Source organism: Gopherus evgoodei, chromosome 3 (assembly GCF_007399415.2).
Source record: "Gopherus evgoodei ecotype Sinaloan lineage chromosome 3, rGopEvg1_v1.p, whole genome shotgun sequence".
In the NCBI taxonomy this organism is placed as follows: Eukaryota; Metazoa; Chordata; order Testudines; family Testudinidae; genus Gopherus; species Gopherus evgoodei.
In genome coordinates, this window is record NC_044324.1 from 212,364,692 (window position 1) to 212,387,175 (window position 22,484).

Below are 22,484 nucleotides of genomic sequence, written 5' to 3' on the forward strand. Positions count from 1 at the left end.
ATAATTATCCTTTTGAAAATTTTGGATTTACTTGTATTTTGTTAGTTCATTAAGGCTTGATACGTTTATTTCTCTCCACCCTTCAGTTTATATTTCTTGGAATATTAAAGTGGATATGTGAAAAATGTGTGTGATCTTTGGTGATTAATTCTGGATGTAGATCCACACTATCATGGTGTCCAATATAAATAGGAGTGGATATTTGACCCTTGGGATCTGTCCCACTTAGGGTAAGATGGAGGAGGCCCTTTCTAATAGCTGCCTAACAGCTTGCACTTAACGGATGATCAAGAGACAATGCCAGAGTGAGTAGCTTTATTGGCTTGTAGCCTGCTGTCCTTAGGGAGCACCAAAACCCAGGTCTGCCCTTCAAATTTAGATTGACCTAGCTATGTACAGTAGAATCTCAGAGTTATGAACTAAGCAGTCAATCACATACCTCATTTGGAACCAGAAGTACGCAATCAGGTAGCAGCAGAGAGAGAGAAACACACAAAAAAGCAATACAGTACAGTGCTGTGTTAAATGTAAACTACTAAAAAAATTAAGGGAAAGTTTTTTAAAAAGATGTAACAAGGTAAGGAAACTGTTTCTGTGCTTGTTTCGGTTAAAAGCAGCATTTTTCTTTGCTTAGTAAAGTTTCAAAACTGTTAAGTCAATGTTCAGTTGTAAATTTTTGAAAGAACAACCGTAACATTTTGTTGACAGTTACACGCATTTCAGAGTTACGAACAACTTCCATTCCCAAGGTGTTCGTAAGTCTGAGGTTCTACTGTAGTTAAGCCAACTTAGCCTCTGAGGTTGACATGGGTAAGATTCTTCTGTTGACCTAGCTACTTCTGCTTATGGAGGTGGATGTTGTGATTGCTGATTTCATTGCTCTCCCCAGAGAGGTTTGAGGGTTGTGTTAACTTTTTCTCATTGTGGATTTTTTTTATTAATATTTGTATTTTAAGGGCTATATTTTCCTCTTGCTCCAGACAGGATCTCTATCAGCATATGTATATATTCCACTTCAGGAATGATAGGAGATACTCTTTGCTGAAAAAAAAAAGTGGATTCAGAATGGGAATTTTGCCCTCATTTATATGTGAAATTCTAATGAAATCCAGTGGCATTACATGCCTGTAAATCACTGAAGAGTGTGGCCAATTATAGAGTTTTGAAAATATGATTGCATGTTCTTGTGAATTTAGTAATTTGTGCATTGAGATTAAATGTAATAATTTAAAATTATAAAGGAAATTATAAAAAAGATTAATTTTTCATTCACTGCCAGTTGATAAAATCATTCAAATGTAGTTTGTATGACAGCTTTTAATACCATAAACTAGGCTGACCTTGAAACACAAACTAGTAAGTCATGGCCATTCATTGCTAAAACTAGCAGGTTTCATCTTGAAGGTAATAATATTAATTTCTCTTTAGAAGTAAGATTGAAAGAAGCAGGCACAATTCAGTTGTCATGTTAGGTCAGCCTACATGTGTGTTCAGGATGTAGAGTCTGGTTTTATTGCATTATTATGTGATATTTATTGTCTTCAGTATTGTCTCAATCAATTCTAGTATTTGCCATTATTGTAAACTTTTGAAAATCTTTCTTAATTAATTTCCATTTGTGTATGTAGCAGAACGTTTAAAAGATGAAATACTAATGAAAAGGGAAACAGGAAAATCCATGTGTATCTGGAAAAAAATAAACCCCAAGAAATGCTTAAACATATGTGGAATGTAGGTTTATTGGTTACAGAAAACGAGTGTCACAGATTTGTGGTACTGCAAGGCTGCTTAGTTAACTTTTCTGCCATAAAGAACAGTACTTGCACAGGTCTCTCACATGACTGCCATTGCGGTTCTTATGGGATCTATGTTAAGTCTGCCTAGCAGAGATTGTTATAACAGAAGTGCCTTTGGAAGATGGGGAAAGAGAAGTCTGCATTAATGATCACAGTGCATGCAATCTTTTAGATGTGAAAATAAAGCTGTACAATATACTATGTGTATTCAACAAGATAGGGTCACGTACATAACAAAAACCAAAAAGCCAGGTTACGTGTCTTATTTTTACTGTAAAAATCCCATGTCTAACCATTAGAGCGAGTGCAATATCTTCTAAGACAAAGCCATGTCAGTCCATCCACAGAGTCCTGCTACACCTGAATCTTAAATAAGAAACCCCATGGACTTTCAGTTTAACAGTAAACGTTGACATCTGCAGCCACTAAAAATGAAGAAGAATATTCTAATATTGCAAGTATCCCAAGACCTAAATATAATAGCAGATATATACCAAAGCTTACAGAAATGAGTCAAACTTTCTTAATTCAAATCTCTAAAGGGTTTGAACAGATTATTTTTAGTTTATATCGTGATACATAAATGACAAACTGACTACTCCAGGGGGAGCGAATAAGAAAAACAACGTAATGAGGTCATAGGTTCACTGGGACATCTAGATGGGGTCTATTTAAGAATCTAGAGAGAATTTCAGTGTTCTACAAAAATGAGGGAAAGGTGTTTCGCTTTCTCAGGACCTATAAATATTAAAAATATTGACAAAAGTCAGAACCTCTATCCCACTTTGTATAGCTAGCTATAAAGTTTCAGGGAAACTGCCTTTTAAAAATAATATTATAGGATAATCCAAGGCTCCTCCTGTGTCACACAATCACCTTTGATACTTTCCAAATGATCTTCAAGCATAAGAGGCTTTTCAGAAGGGGGTTAGAAAGCTCTCAGATTTGCATATGACACATAGCTTTATTAATTGGGATTGGGCAAACTTTAAAAGGCATTCATTCAAGCCTCAAGCCTATCAGTCTTGTTTATTTAGTGTTTTTTGGGCAAAACAAAGGCACTGTGGACTAGTGGATGCTCTTGGAGCGTAATTTCTTATAACCACTCTCCTGATACGTGAACTCCTGCCTTGTTCACTCATTTGTCACTGGACCTAATTTCTGCTCAGTATCTGTGGGAGCCTTTAAGTGGTCACATTTTCAAGCTTTTCTCCACAACTAGAATTTTTTTTTAAAGGCAAGCAGAGATTCTCTCCTAATCACGTGAATCCAGGAACTAGAGCTTTAAGAAAAAAGCTTATTGCAAGACTTATGAAAAAAATCATAACGCTTAACAATAGGAAGAGGCAGAAGTGTCTAGGTCACTACCCAGTGTTACCATATGTGAGTAAGAGAGTTATGCTCTAGGCAACATCTCTGTTAGTCCTCACAGTTGGGTCACTGTGGTGAGTCCTCGAGGTCTGTAACCATGGGGGACCTCACCTAGAGTGGTCCCAACCATAAATATGTATCGAAGAGTTGTCTCAGTTCTCCAAATCAGGAAATACAAGGTTGCAGTGAGGAAAGCTAAGAACGCAGCAAAAAATAAGTGCATGTTGGCTAGATCATGAGACTTTAGTGTGAGGACTAGATGTGGTTGAAAGAAGGGATCTCTCCAGGTAGGAAGGTGAATGGATGTAGAGAGAAACTAAACACTTCTCATCTTTAGCAAATTTCTAGTTTAAAAAGTGTTCTAAACTTGTATCAAAATGTTAGTCAGAGTCTATCCTCTGAATTTCATTAACCAGGCCCAGTGGAAGGTTTATCTTATGGGCTGTTGTTCTTGCAGAGGCAATGCTAACTCTACTAACAGTGACTCAGGGGAACATGACAAGTTTTGAGCCATCCATATTTGCTGTGACTTAGGGAAATACCAAGAAGTTTGTGGGTGAAAGGTTGAGGGCGGAATTCAGTTAGGATATGAAAACAGATTAATGCTACGCAGGTTTAGCAGTGTTTGGAAAATGAATGGATTATACTGTGACTCAGTTTTTATTGGTAAAGGGCTTTAATGTTAGAGCCACTGAATTTTGCAATGAGAGCTTTTCACTAGGCTAGGATTCCCCTCTCCCCGAACAGATGTGAGGGCTGTGCTGTGCTACATACTATAGTCCACAATTTACTTCTTAGCTACTGTTTGACTGTGAACTAAGAAAAACACCAAAAATCATAGAGAGAGGTGAGATTATGGTGCGGTGCTGTGCTGGGATCCTTGTGGGTAATGCCAGGCTTCTGGAATGCCAGTGGGAGGACGCAGTGCTTTTTTGCCTTACCCTCAGCACTTAGTTATAGCCTGAAACAGAGCATGAATACATATAATTGGGTAATGATACTGGTGCTTCCCCGACCCTTCACAGCATGCTCTGTTCCACAAACTAAATGCCATTGCTAAATCTCCATCGGAAATGGGGAGCCCAAAGTTCTGCTTTGACAGACTCTATTGGCAGTTTTTCAGTTGCACACTTTTTACATACTTGCTAAACTGCAAAATTGAGTTATCGATGGTGGTCCCACTGTAAATTGGCTTGTTACTATTTTGACTACCTTTCCATTATGATGCTGAACTAAAGTAAACTTCAATTTCCTGAAGTTTCTATGTGCCAGAAACAGTTACTTTAGTCTGATGATACGTAAATTTAAGAAGTATTGTAATGTGAAACAGTGGAGCACACAAACAAGACTTATCTTTTTATCAGAAACCGATAATCAGCTGCACATTAAGATTACTTATTTATTTTGGAAACCTGCTGAAGTATATTTGAGTCATTGCAATATACATAAACTTAACTTCCACAGAAATGAGCTGATATTGATGGCTAGATTACAGGTGAGCGAAATACAAATTTGAACCCAAAACATTTATACTGTAAGATCTAGAAAAGATTAGAAGATTCTCCACCACATCACTTACTTCATCTTTAGCTCCTGCATTAGTCTGTTATACATAATAGTTTCCAGGTTTGGGTAGGGAAGGAGACAGTGCAAAGCCTGTAATAATACATGATCTAATACTTATCATCTTCCCCATTTTGTTACTTTCTATAGCCCTCAAAATTCTAAGTAATCCATCCCCAAAGCAATATAATAAATCCTTTCCTCAACCTTTGCCCTGTCAAAGAGTAGGTGATGTATTGTATAATAAATTCTCCTGTTGAAAAATAGATGTTGCTGTATGGAAAACTGAAGTAACAAATGTTTCCTTTTAAAATTGGGAAAATATTCTTCTCATTACTTATCTGTCCCTACAGACTGCTAGCATGTGATGTGTTGAAAGATTTCCAAATGCACTACTAGCAACACTCTGTAAGTTTACTGCTTTATTAATAGTATGACATGAATGCTATAAAAAAAAATCATTGTTAATCCTTGGGGATGTGTGGTATGGTAGTAGTATTGAAAGTTGGTTTTCCTTGTAGTTGATCCTCGATCTCTTCAAATTCAGATTTCCCAGGAATGTCAGTGGGCTGCACATGTCCTATAACCCACTTTCAGTTTTCCATCTCTCTCAGCCTTTTGGAATAAACTTGATGTGTCGGAGCTCTTTAAGAAAGTCATTCTCAAGGGAAATAATGATCTTATACATCTTGTTTAAAGATGGTTAATCTCATTTTGAGGAGTTGCATCAAAATCTTGAATTAGTAAACATCTGCTTGCACTCAAAAAGTTGGAGACACATGGGCTTGTCTTGGTGATTTTTCTAATTACTTTACTCACTCTCAGATTTGTACTTTTTTGCATCGTATGGCTTAAATGTGTTTAGAAAAAAAAAGCTGGAGACTAATTTGCCTAAGAAGAGGTGTAAAGTTACTCTTCCATCACTCATTTTACTGCAGCATCTGTTTTTCTGGGTTTTTTAATAGTTTATTGTAAAAGCAGTACCTCTTGCAATGATAAAATATTCATTAGTAATATTCTCTAATTTGATTTCAAATAATTATTCAGACTACTAGTCAAACATAAACAAATAGTTGTGGGCTCAGTTTTCCTTAATTGGGGTTGATTGCATTTGTCACCAGATAAGAATAGAGCCAGAGTTTGTTTAGCGAATGAAAAACAAACCTCTGTGAAGAATAACAAAGGAAGTTGAGGATACAGGAGTAACTGTTCAAAATCTTGTTTCTTTCTCCCTTGTTTCTATTGTTATTAAATATGGGAACCCAAACTGTGACCTGTGGACAAAATGCATTGTGTAGCACCCCTGTGGACTTTCCATGTCTTTTTATACTGTACTGTCTCTTGCATACATGCAAGAGAATATCTCAGTTCCATTTTGGGCAGGGGCTTTCTGGCATGGGAAGTAACATAGCAATGTTAGAATGGTCTCATAGTGAGGGATGCTGCTTGCACCTTTTCTGTTTTCTGGGAACCTTACATTTTAAAGGGGATTTTCTTATTGATTAAGAAGTTGACAGGATTCATGGAAGTGTTTCCCCCCTTCCTTCCCCTTGTGCTCTCAAGGGTTGCCTCCTTGTACTATGTAACCTATGTATTTAAATTGCTAAGGCTAAAGTATATCATGTCACGTGACATTTTTAAACCCATTTTTCTTACATTCAATCCATATCCAATTATAACAAGCTTTTCATATTAGCAACAGTTAATTTGCATTTTATTTGCTCTAAATTATGCAAATTAAGTGTATGTATTTCTTCAGGGCTACTAATGTTACTGTCATGGGAATTTTGTGTCACTGCGTGCACACAGAATTCATATCCCTTTGCAGAATTTCTTTACTTTCCCTCAGAAAATGCCCCATTGCCACTGCACTCAGAACTGCACAACAAGCCCCTGTGCATCCAGATCCCTCACTGAGCCACTTGTACCCAGATTGCCCCACACAGAATCCTGTCACCCCATACCTGGATCCTCCCCCACTAAGCTCCTTCACACTTGGATCCTGCTGGGCATAGCCTGTCTGCCGATGCCTGGTGCAGAAGGGTAGGATCCCAGGGTGTTTCTGGGGCAGGCCCAACCCTTGAGCTCTCAGGGTCGGGTGCAGCCTCACCGCCACATCCCTGTCCCAGGAGGGAGTGGGGGGAAGCTGTAGGATGATCTCCCACCTCCATGCAGCCAGTGGCCTGTGCTTCTCACTGCCATGCTGGAACCTCCACATTTATTTATTGACAAATAGAATGTGCAGAATTTTGCAGAGTTTTTATTTTTTTGGTGTGGACTTCCCTCAGGAATATAATTTGCATGGATAATACTCTTCTACCACAGCTCAATCTGAAAGTCTGATCCAGCAAACTTCTGTCAGTGAATTATGTACAGTTGTAATCTCTGTTATAAAAGGGGTTTGCAGCATAGAGGCTTACATTTAAGATGTCCCTTGATGAATGAGAGTAAAAAAAAAAAAAAATGGAGTGAAATGTGTATAAGGTTTTCAGTAATCATGTAATGTGATCAGTTTTGACTACTTAAGAAGATATCACGAGAATGCTGTAACTCTTTGAAATCTTGCTTTTTGTTTACAGTCTCTGAAGAGAAGAATAGGGCATGTAGCTTCTGTGTTTAAGGGAGGGTGATGGTGCGACAAATTGCAGCAGGACAGGAAGTTCTAGGAGTAGATTGCCACATCAAAGGAGGCACGAAGATGGCAGTGGGACGGAAACAAGTGAGTGACTAGTGAGGCTTGGGCAGAGGATAAGGAGGAGGGAACAAAAGAAGAGCAACGAGGTGAAATCAGAACTATTGAAGGTTTTGAAGGGGAGAATACAAAGGGATTTTCAAAGGCACCAGGTGTGTTCAGAGCAGCAGGTAGGTGACTTTTCTAAATTGGGTTGCCGTCTCGGGGTCTCTGCTAGATTACCATGTGGTCTCACATATTAGTTTGGGCATATCTGGATATTTTGTACATAGTACTTTAGGAGAATAACTTGCATTGACTCATTTATAATCTGCACTTCTACAGGTTTTATAAAACAGATGAGACAAATTCAATGGATCTAGAGAGCGCAGTCATCTAAGGGTACGTCTATGCTGAAGCTGGGAACATGTGGGTAGATAAATGTGTTAGCTCTGCTAAAGATGGCAGTATAGCCAGGGGGAGCATGAGTGGTGGCTCAGAATAGCCTCCCAACTACTTACCATGGGGGTCTGGCCAGGACTGTACTCAGGTAGCTAGTTTGAGCTATCCACCTGTGTTACCCCAGCTACACTGCTATTTTTAGTGCACTCACGCGCTAGCTCTGCTTAAGCATCTGTCTACCTGCTCTGGTAAGCTCCCTCCCAGCTGCGATGTAGACATACTCTTTATCTATAGTCTGAGGAAAACTGTATTGGCGAACCAATGTCTTTTTTTCCTCTGTTGCTACGAGGATTCTCAAGACGCTCCCTCAAATTCCACCCCACCCCCCATTCTGACCTTCCATCATGCTGAACCTACTTCTTTTTAAAGAAGGTAAACATAACTTTGTTCAGGACTAATCAGTACTAGCTTGAGTTGGTTTTAAATGTCATTAGAAATTGCCTCGAGAATTGCCTTTGAACTCATGTCAATCTAGGTAGGAATGACTGACTGCATGCAGCAATGAAACTTCTACTGGGCTGCCCATGGGATCATATTTTTCCTCTTAAATGGATGAAGACTGCATTCAGGTCTGTTATCTGAGGTTCTGACTGAGGATTCAAGCTTCTTGGTTAGAAAGTGAACAGCCATGGCTAGTACCTTCCCTATTAGCACTTGCTTTGGGTCATGGTATAGAAGGTAGCAATGAGGCTACTAGAAGTAAAGTGAGTTGGAGATTAACAAAATAATACTGTTCAGAAGAAGCACAGTTATTACCAGTTCTGCAAGCACTCTTTCCAAGTTAAGAGTTTGCAGGTAATATAGAATTGTTTCTGGATACCAAATAAACTAATAAAATAGAAGTTCTCAGACTGTGGCCTAGTCTACACTACAAAATGTTTCCCAGTAGAGATGTGCTAGTATAGAACCTTCCTAGTGCACTCACTGTATACCAGCAAAGTGCTTCTGTTAGCATAGCTTTTATCGGTTTGGCGAGCAAAGTAAGTTATACCGACAAAAGCACTTATATGCCAATATATCTGTATCTACACTAGGGCTTTTGCCAGGGTAGAAATGTCACACACGCAAAATCTCAAGCCTAAGCAACGCTACTATACTGGCAACATTTTCTAGCATGGACCTGGCCTATATGATTCCATTTTCAAGCAATCTAGTTACTTTCTATTAAATTAGTACTTCAGTTTGTTTAAAGACTTATTGGAAACACTTCTATTAAATTGTCTGAAATATCTCTCAGTGGAGTTTCTCCCATACTAAATTTCTTTTCCATGTTTTGCTGGTAATGCCTAATGAGTTGAGATCTTTTAAAATCTGCATTAATATATCTGAAGTTTGTCTGTTTGGCTTAACAAGAAGCCAAGAATAGGGGCTGTATGACTAACTTATAGGAAACGTGCTGGAAGGCTGGCACGACATGTGTACTGTCTGAGCTGCCAGGACTGGAGCACTATAATGGAGTTACGGGTAGAGTGACCAGATGTCCCAAATAACTAGGGAAAGGCCCAGTTTTGTGGCCTTTTTCTTATATAGGCTCCTATTACTCCCCACCCCCTGTTCCGATTTTTCATACTTGCTGTCTGGTTACTGTAGTTACAGGCCTTATTTCCAGGCTAACATTTGCTACAAGTTACCCCTCCCACTGTTACTTCCACAGTGCCCCACACAATAGAGAAATGGAGGAAAGCCCATTCTGTTCTGTTTTAAATGTTAAAATTTTTGAAGTTTAAAAATACTCTGTCTCTTTAAATTACTGCAGTCTATCTTTTGAATGTACAAGCCAGAGTGAACTAGACACTATTCTTATCTCAGGATCTTCAGGCTAATTTGTGTATTCAGTGTTGTATACAAAAATAGGATTGTGCTGCTTTACTCCTAGGGAGCAGATCTGTTGAGTAAGAATACTTCATTTTCAGTCTCTTTTCGAAATCGAATCTCTCACTAAAAATGTGAATGAAATATAAACCAGTGCACTGGTGTCTGCCAGAGTCTGCAGTCAAGCTGAAATATTCACTGATTTTGGAATCCTGAAGCCTAACCATTAAATATGAGTATTTAACATTTTCACTGATCACATGAAAGTCTGCACATTATATTTTAAGTTGCATCTTACTTTAGCATTGCAGAACTCAGGTTGTAGCCTGAGTTTGGGAGAGTACCATCGGTTATTGCCCTTCCCCATGCTTGAGCTGTTTGTTTTTCTGGCATATTAGCCTTTGGTCTCAATGGGTATTATGAGCTTCATACAAATATAGAGAAAATACTTGGGATTATTCTTTTTACGTGCTTAGAAAATATGAAGTACTAATTACCTCCAGCAGAGGTAATGAGGACACTGAAACACAGAGGTCAGGACCTGTGAAGTCAGTGGGAGTCTTTCCATTTACTTCAGCACGTTTTGGATCGGACTCTAAAAAATAATTTACCCGTGACCAGATCAAGTTAATAGCAGTGCTGGGAATAAAACTCAAGAGTTTCTGGCTCCAAGCCTGGTGCTCAATCCATTAATTTATGCTACCTATTGAAGAGTCAAAGCAACAATTGTAACTTGTAGTAAGTGCAATATTTTAAATACTGTAGAATAATAAGAATATTCATGCCCTTAATTAAAAAAGAAATCCTGAAGCACGATCAACAGTTAATTCATCTGGTGATTTGTGTCAGTACTGGGTTTACAATGGCGCCGGGCACCACACTAAGAAGGGGCCCTGGTGCCCAGACCGTGGCCCTGCCCCTGCTTGGCCTCTTGCCCTCAAGGCCCTGCCCAATGCTTGCTCTTCTGTCCCCTCTCTGCCTCGCTCCCCCCTTCCCTGTGCAAGCAGCAGGCAGGGCTTCAGGGGAAAGAGTCTGAGTGGTGATGGGGCCTCAGGACAGAGCAGGAAGGCAGGGCCCACAAAAGGTTAATTTGACCCTGATTTAAGCTGTCTCTTTCAGTAGCCCTTACTATTACCCCACCCATTTATTTCAATGAAGCTGTTTTCTCAGTTTGTAAAATACCATTAATGTAGGTTATCTTATTTGAGCTTATGAGGTGATAGACTTACTTCTCTGTACCATTGAGAGAAAAGCATCTTGCTAAAGCCAGAGTTTTAAGCTCTGAAGCAGAAGCCTTTTGCGTGGGAATTGCACATGTTCTTTGTAGCAGCAAAGCTTTACAAGTCTTGGAGTTTATGGGAAGAACCACAGAAATTGAGCATTTTGACTAGTTTATAAAAAGGTAAGCTGTCAGTCCAATTTCTATCATTAGTTTTGCACTCAAGGTACAAAGTCTAAGGTTGTGATAGTAGAGAAGAAAAACTTTTAGAGCTGCTTTTCAAAATGAATCAACAGATAAAATTGCATTTTATTGCATATGGAAAGTAAGAAACAGTACCCTCATGTTTTTAATGACAAAATATTAACTGTACTTTATTTGCAGATGCTTGAACCAGACATGCTAAGCACCTGTTTTAAAAATCACAATTTCCAGATGTGTGTGACATCATGTAAATAGATAAATGTAGGTATAACATTTTTAACTCTAGCAGTCTGAGGAAACACACAGTACACTCTATTTTCCAAAGACCTGTACGGTAGATCTCCTTGATTTTTAAGTTAATGGGATTGTTTTAAATACTTAATAAAAACCATAGGAATACCAGGAAGCCAAAGTAAGGTTGCCATAATCTGGCAATGAACAGTGTCCTCACTGGAACTGTATGCAGTGGGTCCTTTGTCCCGCTAGTTGGAAGAAAATGAGGGGATCCCTCTGCAGTTGGTGGCAGAGAGGAGGAAGGGGGAAGTATACCTGGACAGAGCAGGGAGAAACAATAAGTCACTGGACTGGGCAAGAAGGGACTGTCCTTCCAGGTAACCCTAGAGGATCTCCCTGTAGTGAGGCTGGCAACACCCACCCTCCTACCCAGGAATCAGAGTAGAACCAGGTTTCTTCATGATCCACTGTGGTCATTTATGCTAGTCACCTTTTTCCTTGGAAAGGAATGGCAGGATGGATTTTTCATCTTCCCCACTGGCTCAGGGAGTAGTGAGGAAGTTAGGTTAAAATGTCTCAATTTAATAACTACAAAAATGGGGCAGATGTCCAGTGCAGGTACTAGTTATGGAAGGGATATGGTTATTGGCTAAATTGGACTGGAACGGTTCTCTGATATTTTAAGTGAATGAAGTTGTGCCCTAACCAAACCACATTTAGTGCTTCTTGTTTTTCTTCCAGTGTGGCTACAGTTGTTGCATTTTTTGAAAATTATTTGTGGAGTAGAATAGCTAGTCTCTCCTGTATGCTTGTAGAGTGGTGGTTTAGATGGAAAAAATTGATATTCTTGGAAAATAATACAGAGTTTAAGAACAGATTTTCAGTACTAAACGTTGAACCTTCATGTGCCTGAAAAAAATATAAATGCCTCAAAATAGTAACTCTAATTGTAACAACCTTTGTTCTTGAAGTTTACATGTGATGCCTCCATACCAAACAGAAGTAGAATCAGAGGATTGATAATGGCGTTTCCTAACGACCAAGGCCAATAACTAGTGACCTAAATGTAAATGACTTTAAATCATTGTCATCTCTCAGCTGTTCAGTTAGGCTGATTTGCTAGTTCTCTGGAGGCCTATTTTTCTTTTTTTGCTAACTGGAGCACAGTTGATAGCCCACTTCAGCGTCCCTAGATAGATATAATTGGGGCCTATTTAAACCATTGCGCTCTCATCCTCCCACTGACTAGTGGAATAAAACCTGCCAGCCTGTGGAAGATTGAAGAGGATAGTAACATCTTATGCCCAAAAAGTATCACAAATTCAGTCTCCTGTCCAAGATAAAACATAGCTGTAATAAACATGCAGCATACAACTTGAACTGAACTGTACATGCTAAAGGACCATTATAGACATACAGCATACCATAGCAGAAAAAACAGATGAAAAGACTAACACATACACCAGAAGCATAGGTTAACTAACTTTTCTTCCTGCTTGTCAGTAAATTGCAGAACACTATGTAAATACATTGAGGCAGTGACTAAAGGTCTGCATGAAACACTTAACAGTTCCTTAAGACAAAATTTTGTGAGCTAGAGGAGTTCTTAGCAAGAAACATAGAACCTAAGAGATGTGCCTTCAAAAACCTAATTCCAAGTAAACTTCCCTTATTCCCATGTTGTGATTGAAAAACTGAGCCAGAAAGGCTAAATCATACCGGGAGATGGTGTTAAAGTTGGAAGTTTTTGGCTCTAACACCTGAGTTTAGATTATTACATTTAGCAATATTATATCATTTATGTAATGACCAGAAAATATCTGTGTAAGGTAGATCTGTGCTTTACAAACATCTAATCTAAGGGCTAGATTGCAGCATTATTCACTTGAGTGACCAGTATGATTACTTGTGTGTAGATGACTCGTGAGTTATGGTTGCAGAATCTGGAGGGAGATGATTAATCATACACCATGATACTTTCCCTTTTCTTCTTAACTCTTTTCCTCACCTGTTTGCTTTCTGTGTATTTAATCCTTGCTCTTTTCTCTGTGTGTCTTTACCATGGAGTTTTAAGTGAATTATACTATCAGGTTGGATTGCTGATATTTGGACTTGCAGAGGAACCAATGTCAGAACCTTTTAATACAGTAGTGAAATCGTCTATTAAATACAGCTCTTTACTGTGTGGTTATAAAAGAACTATCAGTACCTGCGAGGTGATAACTATATTCTAATCATTCTTGGTGGTGGTATTTGTATAGGTTGTGGAGAGCACCTTGTAAGGACCATACTGGCCAGAGAATGTTCACGTGCTTTGCAAACAGAAGATGCCCACCAGGCTCTGCTAGAGACTATGCAAAACAAGTTTATTAGTAAGTATACAATTCATCAGAAAACTGCCTAACCATACATGTTTATCATTTCTGTTTGAAAAGAAAAACAGCCCATTAAAATATAATCAGAAATATTTTTTGCAATTCCTCTTGGAGCTACTTGGTGGTCTTGAAGCTGTAGACAGAGATTAAGTAGTATGTTGTAATGTATTTAGTGAATGATAAATTAAACCACAGAAAAATACAAACAGGAAAGGAAAATATATTCCTTGACTGGAAAGTCATTGAATGTTAAAAGACAGGGAACAGATAGTTTAGAGGGAAGAATTTCCGAGGTTGAATCACTCACTGACTATAGGATAGAGTGAGTTTGTTAGGAATTAGTGATTTTATAATCATTGAGGCTATAAAATGCTTCTTCTCGTGCCCCTTTTTTTTACCTAGTGGAAATTAAGATCCATTTTATTTTTTGATTAAAAATTCTGTGTGTGGACAGATTCTGGTTTGTGAGTTAAATAATAATTTTTTTCTGAAAAAGAAATATAGATTTCACCAAAGACAGTAAATAAAAAAGGCGAATGCTGATATATTTTTTCTTCCCCCTTAATATAATGATTACAATTGTGGATCCTATTCAGTCATTCTGTGTCATATATTTTTGACTATTTTGATGTATGTATGTACGTATGTATGAAAAATATAAGTACAAAACTTGAGTAAAGTAAAGTAAGAAAACAAATGTCCCCCAAAGCGTCAGATTTTCACCATCTAATCAATTCTAGATAAATCTAGAGTCCAGGAGATACCATGGATTTCAGTGAGACTTTTGACATATGTAATATGTCAGGCTTCACTGTAATCTAATCTTACAGCATTCAGAAACATAAGGACTGTCTAAATTCCTAAGCAGTTGAGCATATGTCATGTGTCTCTTAAGTGTGCAAGTACCTTGCTTCTGGGTGATGTGGTCAGGGGCAGTGCCTTACTGGAAAACTTCTTAATTGCAACTAATTACATATTTTTATTTCAATCTAGAAATACCATGTTAAACCTTCACATACAAACAATATATAGGTGTGTGAGCCTCTAGCAGAGCGATACTTAAACTGAGACTCAGGAGCTGAAAGTGTCTCTTGAATGTGTCTTCTGCGGCTCATGATATTAAAACACTGTGATTTAATTATTAACCAATCAGGATGCAGCAAATGAACCAATGAATTCACACTGCTGTGGCTCTTTTGGGTAATGTTGATCACTAATTTGGCTCCTGAACCACTGAGGTCTGAGTATCACTATCTCCTCTAGCTACCACTAGAACAAAGAGAGAGCAGTGGAAACCCGATACATTTTATAATGTGCCTGGTACCAGGCATAAAGCTAACTCTGATCATAAGAAAGCAGCACTGTATGCAGTTTATTGCTTTAATCCTATTTCTTAAACTCTGATTAATACAGATTTAAGCATATCAAGGGTATAATCAGGTTGGTTGGTTTGTTGTTTAAAAATATAAATCCTAAATGTCACTTGGCTAGTCATAATTGAAAATATTACACTGTCTGATGCCATTTATTGCAGTGCAAAAAGGGCTCAGTCCCTAAATTAAGGTGAGATAAAGTCAAGAAAAATTGGAGAACTAGATTGTGGTGGTAGAGACAAGCTCTGGAAGCCAAATAATAGTTGTGATGAGGGTATTCCACTTGAAGTTCTGAAGAGGTAATATGTAATTTTGGTGTTAGTTTGTCAAGTTGTTATAGTGGAACTGAAATCTTTCCTGGAGGTTTTCTGAAACAGAAAAATGGCAAAATCGCTTCAAATTGTAGATAAGATTTTTGTTTGTGATACTTAGGTAAACTAAAAGTTGCTGCCTAATTTTGACCAAATATTTATAACTTGCTGGCAGTTTCCTCTTATTTATTTGTTAGAAACTTTGCCTTAAGCAAAGAGAGACTTTTCACCTTGTGTTATATTTTAGAGTGTATATTTGTATCTCTGTATCCCAAGGTGCAGTTTGAAAATGAAGAAAATATTGTGAAATTAATTCATGTTATGATAAAAAAGAACTCTTGTTTACACAAGTGCTTTATTTAATATGATTTGTAAAAATAATCAGTTGGTAGATGCCCCTTCCATGCTCTGGGTGCACTTGCAATGCTAAATTTTCATTCTTGTAAAATGTGTATATGACCAATATGCTGCTTAATTATCCCCGAATAATAAAGATCAGTAATAAACAACTTAGCCTAAGACAAAACTCAGCCTTTCAGATGTTGTTCTCCCATGACTAGAAGAAAAGATAATTCTTACAGTATGTTCAGAAGACAAAGGGTAAAGCAAGTTTTAGAGCCTATGAGGTCTTCACTGCAAGTGTCTTGCCATTAACTTCTCTCCATGTAGAAAGCTAGATCTCCATCTTGAGCACTGCATCTGACCACCACTGCAATTTGTGTGATATGGGGAGAGATGCAATGTTTTAGGTCCTGGTAGAATATTTGTATTGCAGTAGTGCCTTGGAGTCCCAGTCAAGGACCAGGACCCCATTGTGTTAACCACTGTACAAAGACAGAACAAAGATGGTGTCTGCTTAAAAGTAGCACAAGTATATTTTTAGCACATTTCAGCCATATACCCCTTCTGGCACAGAATTGGGCAGTAATCTGCCTAAGACAAGCAGCTGTATTGTAGGCAGGATTTACCCATTTTATAACATTACTGTCTAATTCAGAACAGTCTTGTGAAGGTGTTGGGCAAATGCTGGAGAAATGGATCCAAATCTTTGTCTTAAAAAAACATTCTTGGCGGTTCTAATTTACTGTAATGGAAAATGTAAAGGGAAAGATTAAATGTATCCCAGTTCAAGACATTATATGCTCTCTATAATTCTTATATTATAATTGAAATAAGAGTTTTGTTAGATGCAGAACTTCCTTTTGATTTGCAGTAGGATGGATAAAAGAAAATACACTCCATGTATTTTTAACCACTTTTCATGTTAGCGCACCAAACCATAAGAAAACAGTTGATAAAAATAGTTCTTTAATAGTACTGTATGCCAACCAGCTGATTACCGACCAAAAGCTCAGGAGCTATTTAAGTAGCAAATGCGGGGTGGGGGAATAGATACTCTTTTTGGTTGATTTGTGTTTTTTTTAATTACTTCAAGCAAAAATACTTATGCCATGATTCCCCTGTAACTTACTGTTTCTTGGTGGTAAGAAGCTTTTGAACCAATCTTGTATAGTGGACTATTCTATTTTTAAATGGCTATTCCATGTGTGATGCTGGTAAGCCGAGTACCACCTCTGGCAAACACTTAGGTATCAGCTTACAAACTAATAGCTGGAAGCTGGGCCTGTTCACTCGTGTATTGGTATATACATCAAAGTGATTGTTAAATGTGTAAGAATGTATGTAGTGTTTAAACTTCATAAAAATTAATGGGATATTACCAGCATGCTTTCTGTATTTAGTAAAATCACTTTTTACTTATTAATTGACCCAGAGTGTGTATTAATACCTAGGGGAGTAAACAGCCGTGCGTATCTCTCAGTGTTATAGAGGGCAAACAATTTGAGTTTACCCTGCGTAAGCTTTATACAGGGTAAAATGGATTTATTTGGATTTAGGCCCCCTTGGGAATTGGGCATCTGAATGTTAAAGACAAGCGCAGTTCTGTGAGCTGCTTTCAGGTAAATCTGCAGCTTGGGGCAAGTAATTCAGACCCTGGGTCTTTGTTGGAGCAGATGGGAGTGTCTGGCTCAGCAAGACAGGGTGCTGGGGTCCTGAGCTGGCAGGGAAGGCAGGGGTAGAAGTAGTCTTGGCACATCGGATGGCAGCTCCCAAGGGAGTTTCTGTGATCCAACCCATCACACTGAGATCCTCAGTTTTCTGGGTAGCGTTGAGAGGCTTTTGGGAAACTGGCAAATTACTACATATCTGCTCCATTTGAAAGTGTAGACTCTGACTCATCGGTACATACATTTTTACCTGCTTTAACCTCTCAATAACTCTCATTCCTTTTTGCCAGCTAATAAACCATTAGTTAGTTTACTATGGAGTTGGCTGCCAGCTTTGTCTTTTGGTGTGAGATCTAGGATGGAAATTGACCTGCATTTGTAACTGGTCTCTTGGGACTGGGTGCAATTTGAATATTTTATGATTTTTTTTTTTGTGTAAGTGACCATATATCACATAGTCCAGCTTGCCTGGGTGCCAAGATAGACTGGAGTGTCTAAGGGTATGTCTACACTACGGATTATACTGATTTTACAGAAACCAGTTTTTTAAAACAGATTGTATAAAGTTGAGTGCACGCGGCCACACTAAGCACATTAATTCGGCGGTGTGCGTACATGTACCAAGGCTGGTGTCGATTTCCGGAGCGTTGCACTGTGGGTAGCTATCCCATAGTTCCCGCAGACTCCTCTGCCTTTGGAATTCTGGGTTAAGATCCCAGTGCCTGATGGGGCAAAAAACATTGTCGCGGGTGGTTCTGGGTACAGCCTCACCCCTCCCTCTGTGAAAGCAGCAGACAACGGTTTCGCGCCTTTTTTCCTGGGAGAACTGTGCAAATGCCATAGCACAGCAAGCATGGACTCTGCTGAGCTCAAGACAGCAATCATGGATGTTGTAAACACCTTGCGCATTCTCGTGCAGTCTATGCTGAACCAGGACCTGCAAAGCCAGGCGAAGAGGCGGCGGCTACGGCAGCGCAGTAACGAGAGTGATGAGGACATGGACACAGAATTCTCTCAAACCGCGGGCTCCTGCGCTTTGGAGATCCTGCTGGTAATGGGGCAGGTTCTAGCCATTGAACGCCAATTTTGGGCCTGGGAAACAAGCACAGACTGGTGGGACTGCATAGTTTTGCAGGTTTGGGACGATCCCAGTGGCTGTGAAACTCCTCCTTTATCAAATAGCAGACAAAGCCCATTCAGTGCTGCTGCTTTCCTGTTAACATGCAGCAGCAGAAACCAACCCCCCATCCAGTTCTCTGGGATGATCGCTTTACCCCTCCCCCCACCACGTAGCTGGTATCATGGAAGATCACTGCTAAACACCCTCCTCTCCTCCCCTCCCCTCCCCCCACTGTGTGGCTGGTAGCAGGGAAGATCCCTGCTAGCTAAACAGGAAAAGCTCAGCACCAATCACCCGCCCCCCTTCCCCCTGCTTGGCTGCCTGCACGGAAGGATTTCTTTTAAGCAACAGGCAAAGAGCCCAGTAGGAATGGCCATCTCTGTCCCCTTAATTAAATTCCAGAATTTCAACCAGATTACCATGAACGATATCACTCTCCTGAGGATAACACAGCAAGATAAAGAACAGATGTTGCGTGAATGCCAGCAAACACCAGGACCATACACAGCTAGGCTTTGTCATGCAATGATACCAGATTACTTGCTACGTGCATGGCATGGTCAAGTGTCCTACCATGGAGAACGGAATAAGGCTACCCTGCCCAGAAACCTCCTGCAAAGGCTTTTGGAGTACCTCCAGGAGAGCTTCATGGAGATGTCTGGGGATGGAGCAGAAATCCTCCAGGGACATGTTAACAGACTTTTCCAGTAACTATACTGGCCGCGAATGCATCCCAAGTCCTCAGGGCAAATTAATCATTAAAAAAACACTTGCTTTTAAACCATGTTTTATATTTACAAAGGTACACTCACCAGAGGTCCCTTCCATGGCTTCATTGTGTGGGATAGTGGTGAGATAGTGGCTTGGGAGGGCTGGGAGGGTAATTCCGTCAGGGTGAGAAAAAGCTCCTGGCTGTTGGGGAGAACGGAGTGCTGTGTGCTCTCTGCAAGCTCGTCCTCCTCTTCCTCCTCCTCATCTACCCCGTCCGCAGAATCCTCAGCCATGATTGAGGTTACCACCCCCACCTCGGAATCCACGGACAGCGGTGGGGTAGTGGTGGCGGACCCCCCTAGAATTGCATGCAGCTCAGCGTAGAAGCAGCATGTTTTCAGCCCTGCCCTGGATCTTCCGTTTGCTTCTTTGGTTTTCTGGTGGGGTTGTCTGAGCTCCTTAACTTTCATACGGCACTGTACTGAGTCCCTGGTGTGGCCTCTCTGCATCATGGCCTTTTTCAAATGTTTTTTCATTTCATCTTTTGGAACGGAGTTCTGTTAGCACGGAATCCTCTCCTCATACAGCGATCAGATCCAGTACCTCCCGTGCGGTCCATGCTGGAGCTCTTTTTCAGTTCTCAGGAGACTGCATTGTTACCTGTGCTGATGAGCTCTGCGTGGTCACCTGTGCTGGTGAGCTCTCCACGCTGGCCAAACAGGAAACGAAATTCAAAAGTTCGCAGGGCTTTTCCTGTCTACCTGGCCAGTGCATCCGAGTTCAGATGGCTTTCCGGAGCGGTCACAATGGTGCACTGTGGGATCGTGTCCGGAGGCCAATACCATCTAATTGCGGCCACACTAACCCTAATCCGACATGGCAATACCGATTTCAGCACTAGTCCCCTCGTCGGGGAGGAGTACAGAAATCGGTTTTAAGAGCCCTTTATATCAGTATAAAGGGCTTCGTTGTGTGGACGAGTGCAGGGTTAAATTGGTTTAACTCTGCTAAATTCAGTATAAACGTGTAGAGTAGACCAGGCTTAAGGGAACTGTCTGTGACTCCATGATAAGACTGGTTTCACCAAGCCAGTAACAAATGTGAACTCCTGGATCACTATATCAATTATAGAACATTCCACCATTTTGGGGTGTCTGCCCTGCTTTTGACAGTCTGCCTTGGTGCTATATACAAGGCTTTCGGAGTAGAAATGAAAGTGTGCTGGGGAGGAAAATATCAATGAAATAATAGGTTAGAATAGTGCGATATTGAAGGAACAAATAGTGAGGAATAAGAAACAGAAGATAGTCAGTCAGCAAAAGTCTTGAGAAAGGAAACATGAGGTCTATGGGCATAAATTTAAGATTAAAAAGTTGATCTAAATGAAACTGTTCTGAAAAGATTAAAAGAAATACCAGGATATTGAAGGAGAACAAGTAGACGTCTTTTAATTTAGTTTGTGGCAGTAAGGCTATGACAATGCCAACATGAGCAATGTTTACATTCAGTTTTATTGTGGGGTTTACCAGTCATAGAAAACTCTGCCTGAGAAAGATGGGCAGATTTGCTTAAGTTTTGTGTGATAGTGCATCTGAGTTTTTTTAATTATGTCTACCCTTGATCCTCTGTACTGACTGTACATTAAGGAGACTCCTCCAAAAGTAGCTATTCCTCTTGGTGACCTAATTGGAAAAACATCTTACTATATGAAAGGTTTGCTAGAAGCCATAGATAAACAAGCTGGTCTGCAGGATGAACAGAAAAGCCATTCAGTAGTGACAAACTTGAGGCTGTTTCAGTGAGGCAGATTTTGGCAAAGTAGGAATAAAGTCCATATGGAATGAAAAGCGTGTTATTAATCTAGTTAGGTGGGACAGAATAACATTTTTGAACTAGGACTGTGCTTAAACTTGGTTTTAAAGGCTATCATCCTTCCTGGAAATGAAGATTTGTCTGATTACAAGCATAATTGGAAGTCAGAGACTCTGGGTTTAGTCCCTGGCTTTATCCCAGACGTGCTCTGTGAACTTAAATTAGTCACTTTGCTTCGGTATCCCTTAGTTTCCCCATTCATAATAGGGATGATAGTGCCCAGATTCACAGGAGTTAAGAGTTAACTCATTCATGTTTCCAAAACTCTTGGAAAGACTCAAATAAAAAAGCAGGTTAGTAGTATTCATTGTCAAAATGCTCATTGCTTTTGTTAAGAATGAAAAAAAAATTGTGTGCTTATTTTGTAATGTGCATTCGGCCTGTTTGTAATTAAAACCTGTTTATTATATATTCTCTGTCACTGCTTTCCAAAAAATATTTGGTACATGTTAGATATTGATCCATTACTCATGGTTACTCTTAATGCATATTGGTATCTGTGTCTGAATACGGAAAATCCAGATTAATATTACTGCTTCCAGTAACATATCAACAGAGGAGTCTCAAACTTAACAGTGCAGTTTTGTGAGTGCTTGGCAATTCTGAAAATCAGGCACAACATTAATTTTTGCAAAATATTACCCAAGGGAAAAATTTGTGCTTAAATATTAGGCTTAAACTAAGTAACTCTTATTTACTTGTGAACTTTCACAGATTTTGATTTTCGCTGATATAAAACTTACTTAAGATATATCATACGATACAAGTTTTCCTTCTGCTGTGAAATAACTGGATAAATTAGGTTAATAGCCTACTACAGACAGCATGGCTGGTTTTTTTGCTCCTCTTTCTTAAACCCGTACTTTGTGGTCACATTAAACTTCTAATAAAACAGTCTGGACCAACCCAAAAAGAATGGTTTCGCGAGGCAGAACTGAAGTGGATAGTCAAATGTTAAAATGTAGTTGTACTGGACCCATGAACAGCTGATTGTGGCCTTTGCCAGCAGATTCTTGCTTCCTGTTTACAGAACTCTTGAAATCTCCACAGAACCTTGGGATTTTTTCCAATTAGGGAATGCGTGGCTTAGACACTTCGAGCTGTTTAAACAGCAGGTGATGTGCTTCCCTCATCCCTTTGATTTAGAGCCAAAATATTATGGATAACACACAGTTTCTGATTGAATAGGAGGTGGGGAAATTAAATTTAGACTTTTGTAAATGGAATGGGTTTAATGTAATAAACGGAAGAGCAGTAGATTGGTACACAGAATAAGAGTGGTGTTCTATAAACACAAATATCTTTCATACAAAACAGTGGATTTTGGTTCTCATCCATTCCTTTCAAATGTGGCCAAGTTTGAGGAATGCAGACTTGAGAG

General features: G+C 39.4%; 1 protein-coding gene across 5 annotated transcripts in view; it reads left to right on the forward strand.

Annotated features, from left to right (window-relative positions):
• Positions 1 to 22,484, forward strand: part of TASP1 (taspase 1) — a 163,364-nt gene that overhangs the window by 74,408 nt on the left and 66,472 nt on the right. For 4 of the 5 annotated variants that reach the window (XR_003999785.1, XM_030557987.1, XM_030557989.1 and 1 more), the window contains exon 11: positions 13,594 to 13,704. The exons of the other annotated variant lie outside the window; for it this stretch is intronic. Coding sequence is in view for 3 of the 4 variants with exons in the window: in XM_030557987.1 (XP_030413847.1) it covers positions 13,594 to 13,704 (111 nt within the window). In the remaining variant the exon portion in view is untranslated. The remainder of the gene's footprint in view (positions 1 to 13,593; positions 13,705 to 22,484) is intronic. 5 annotated transcript variants of the gene reach the window in all.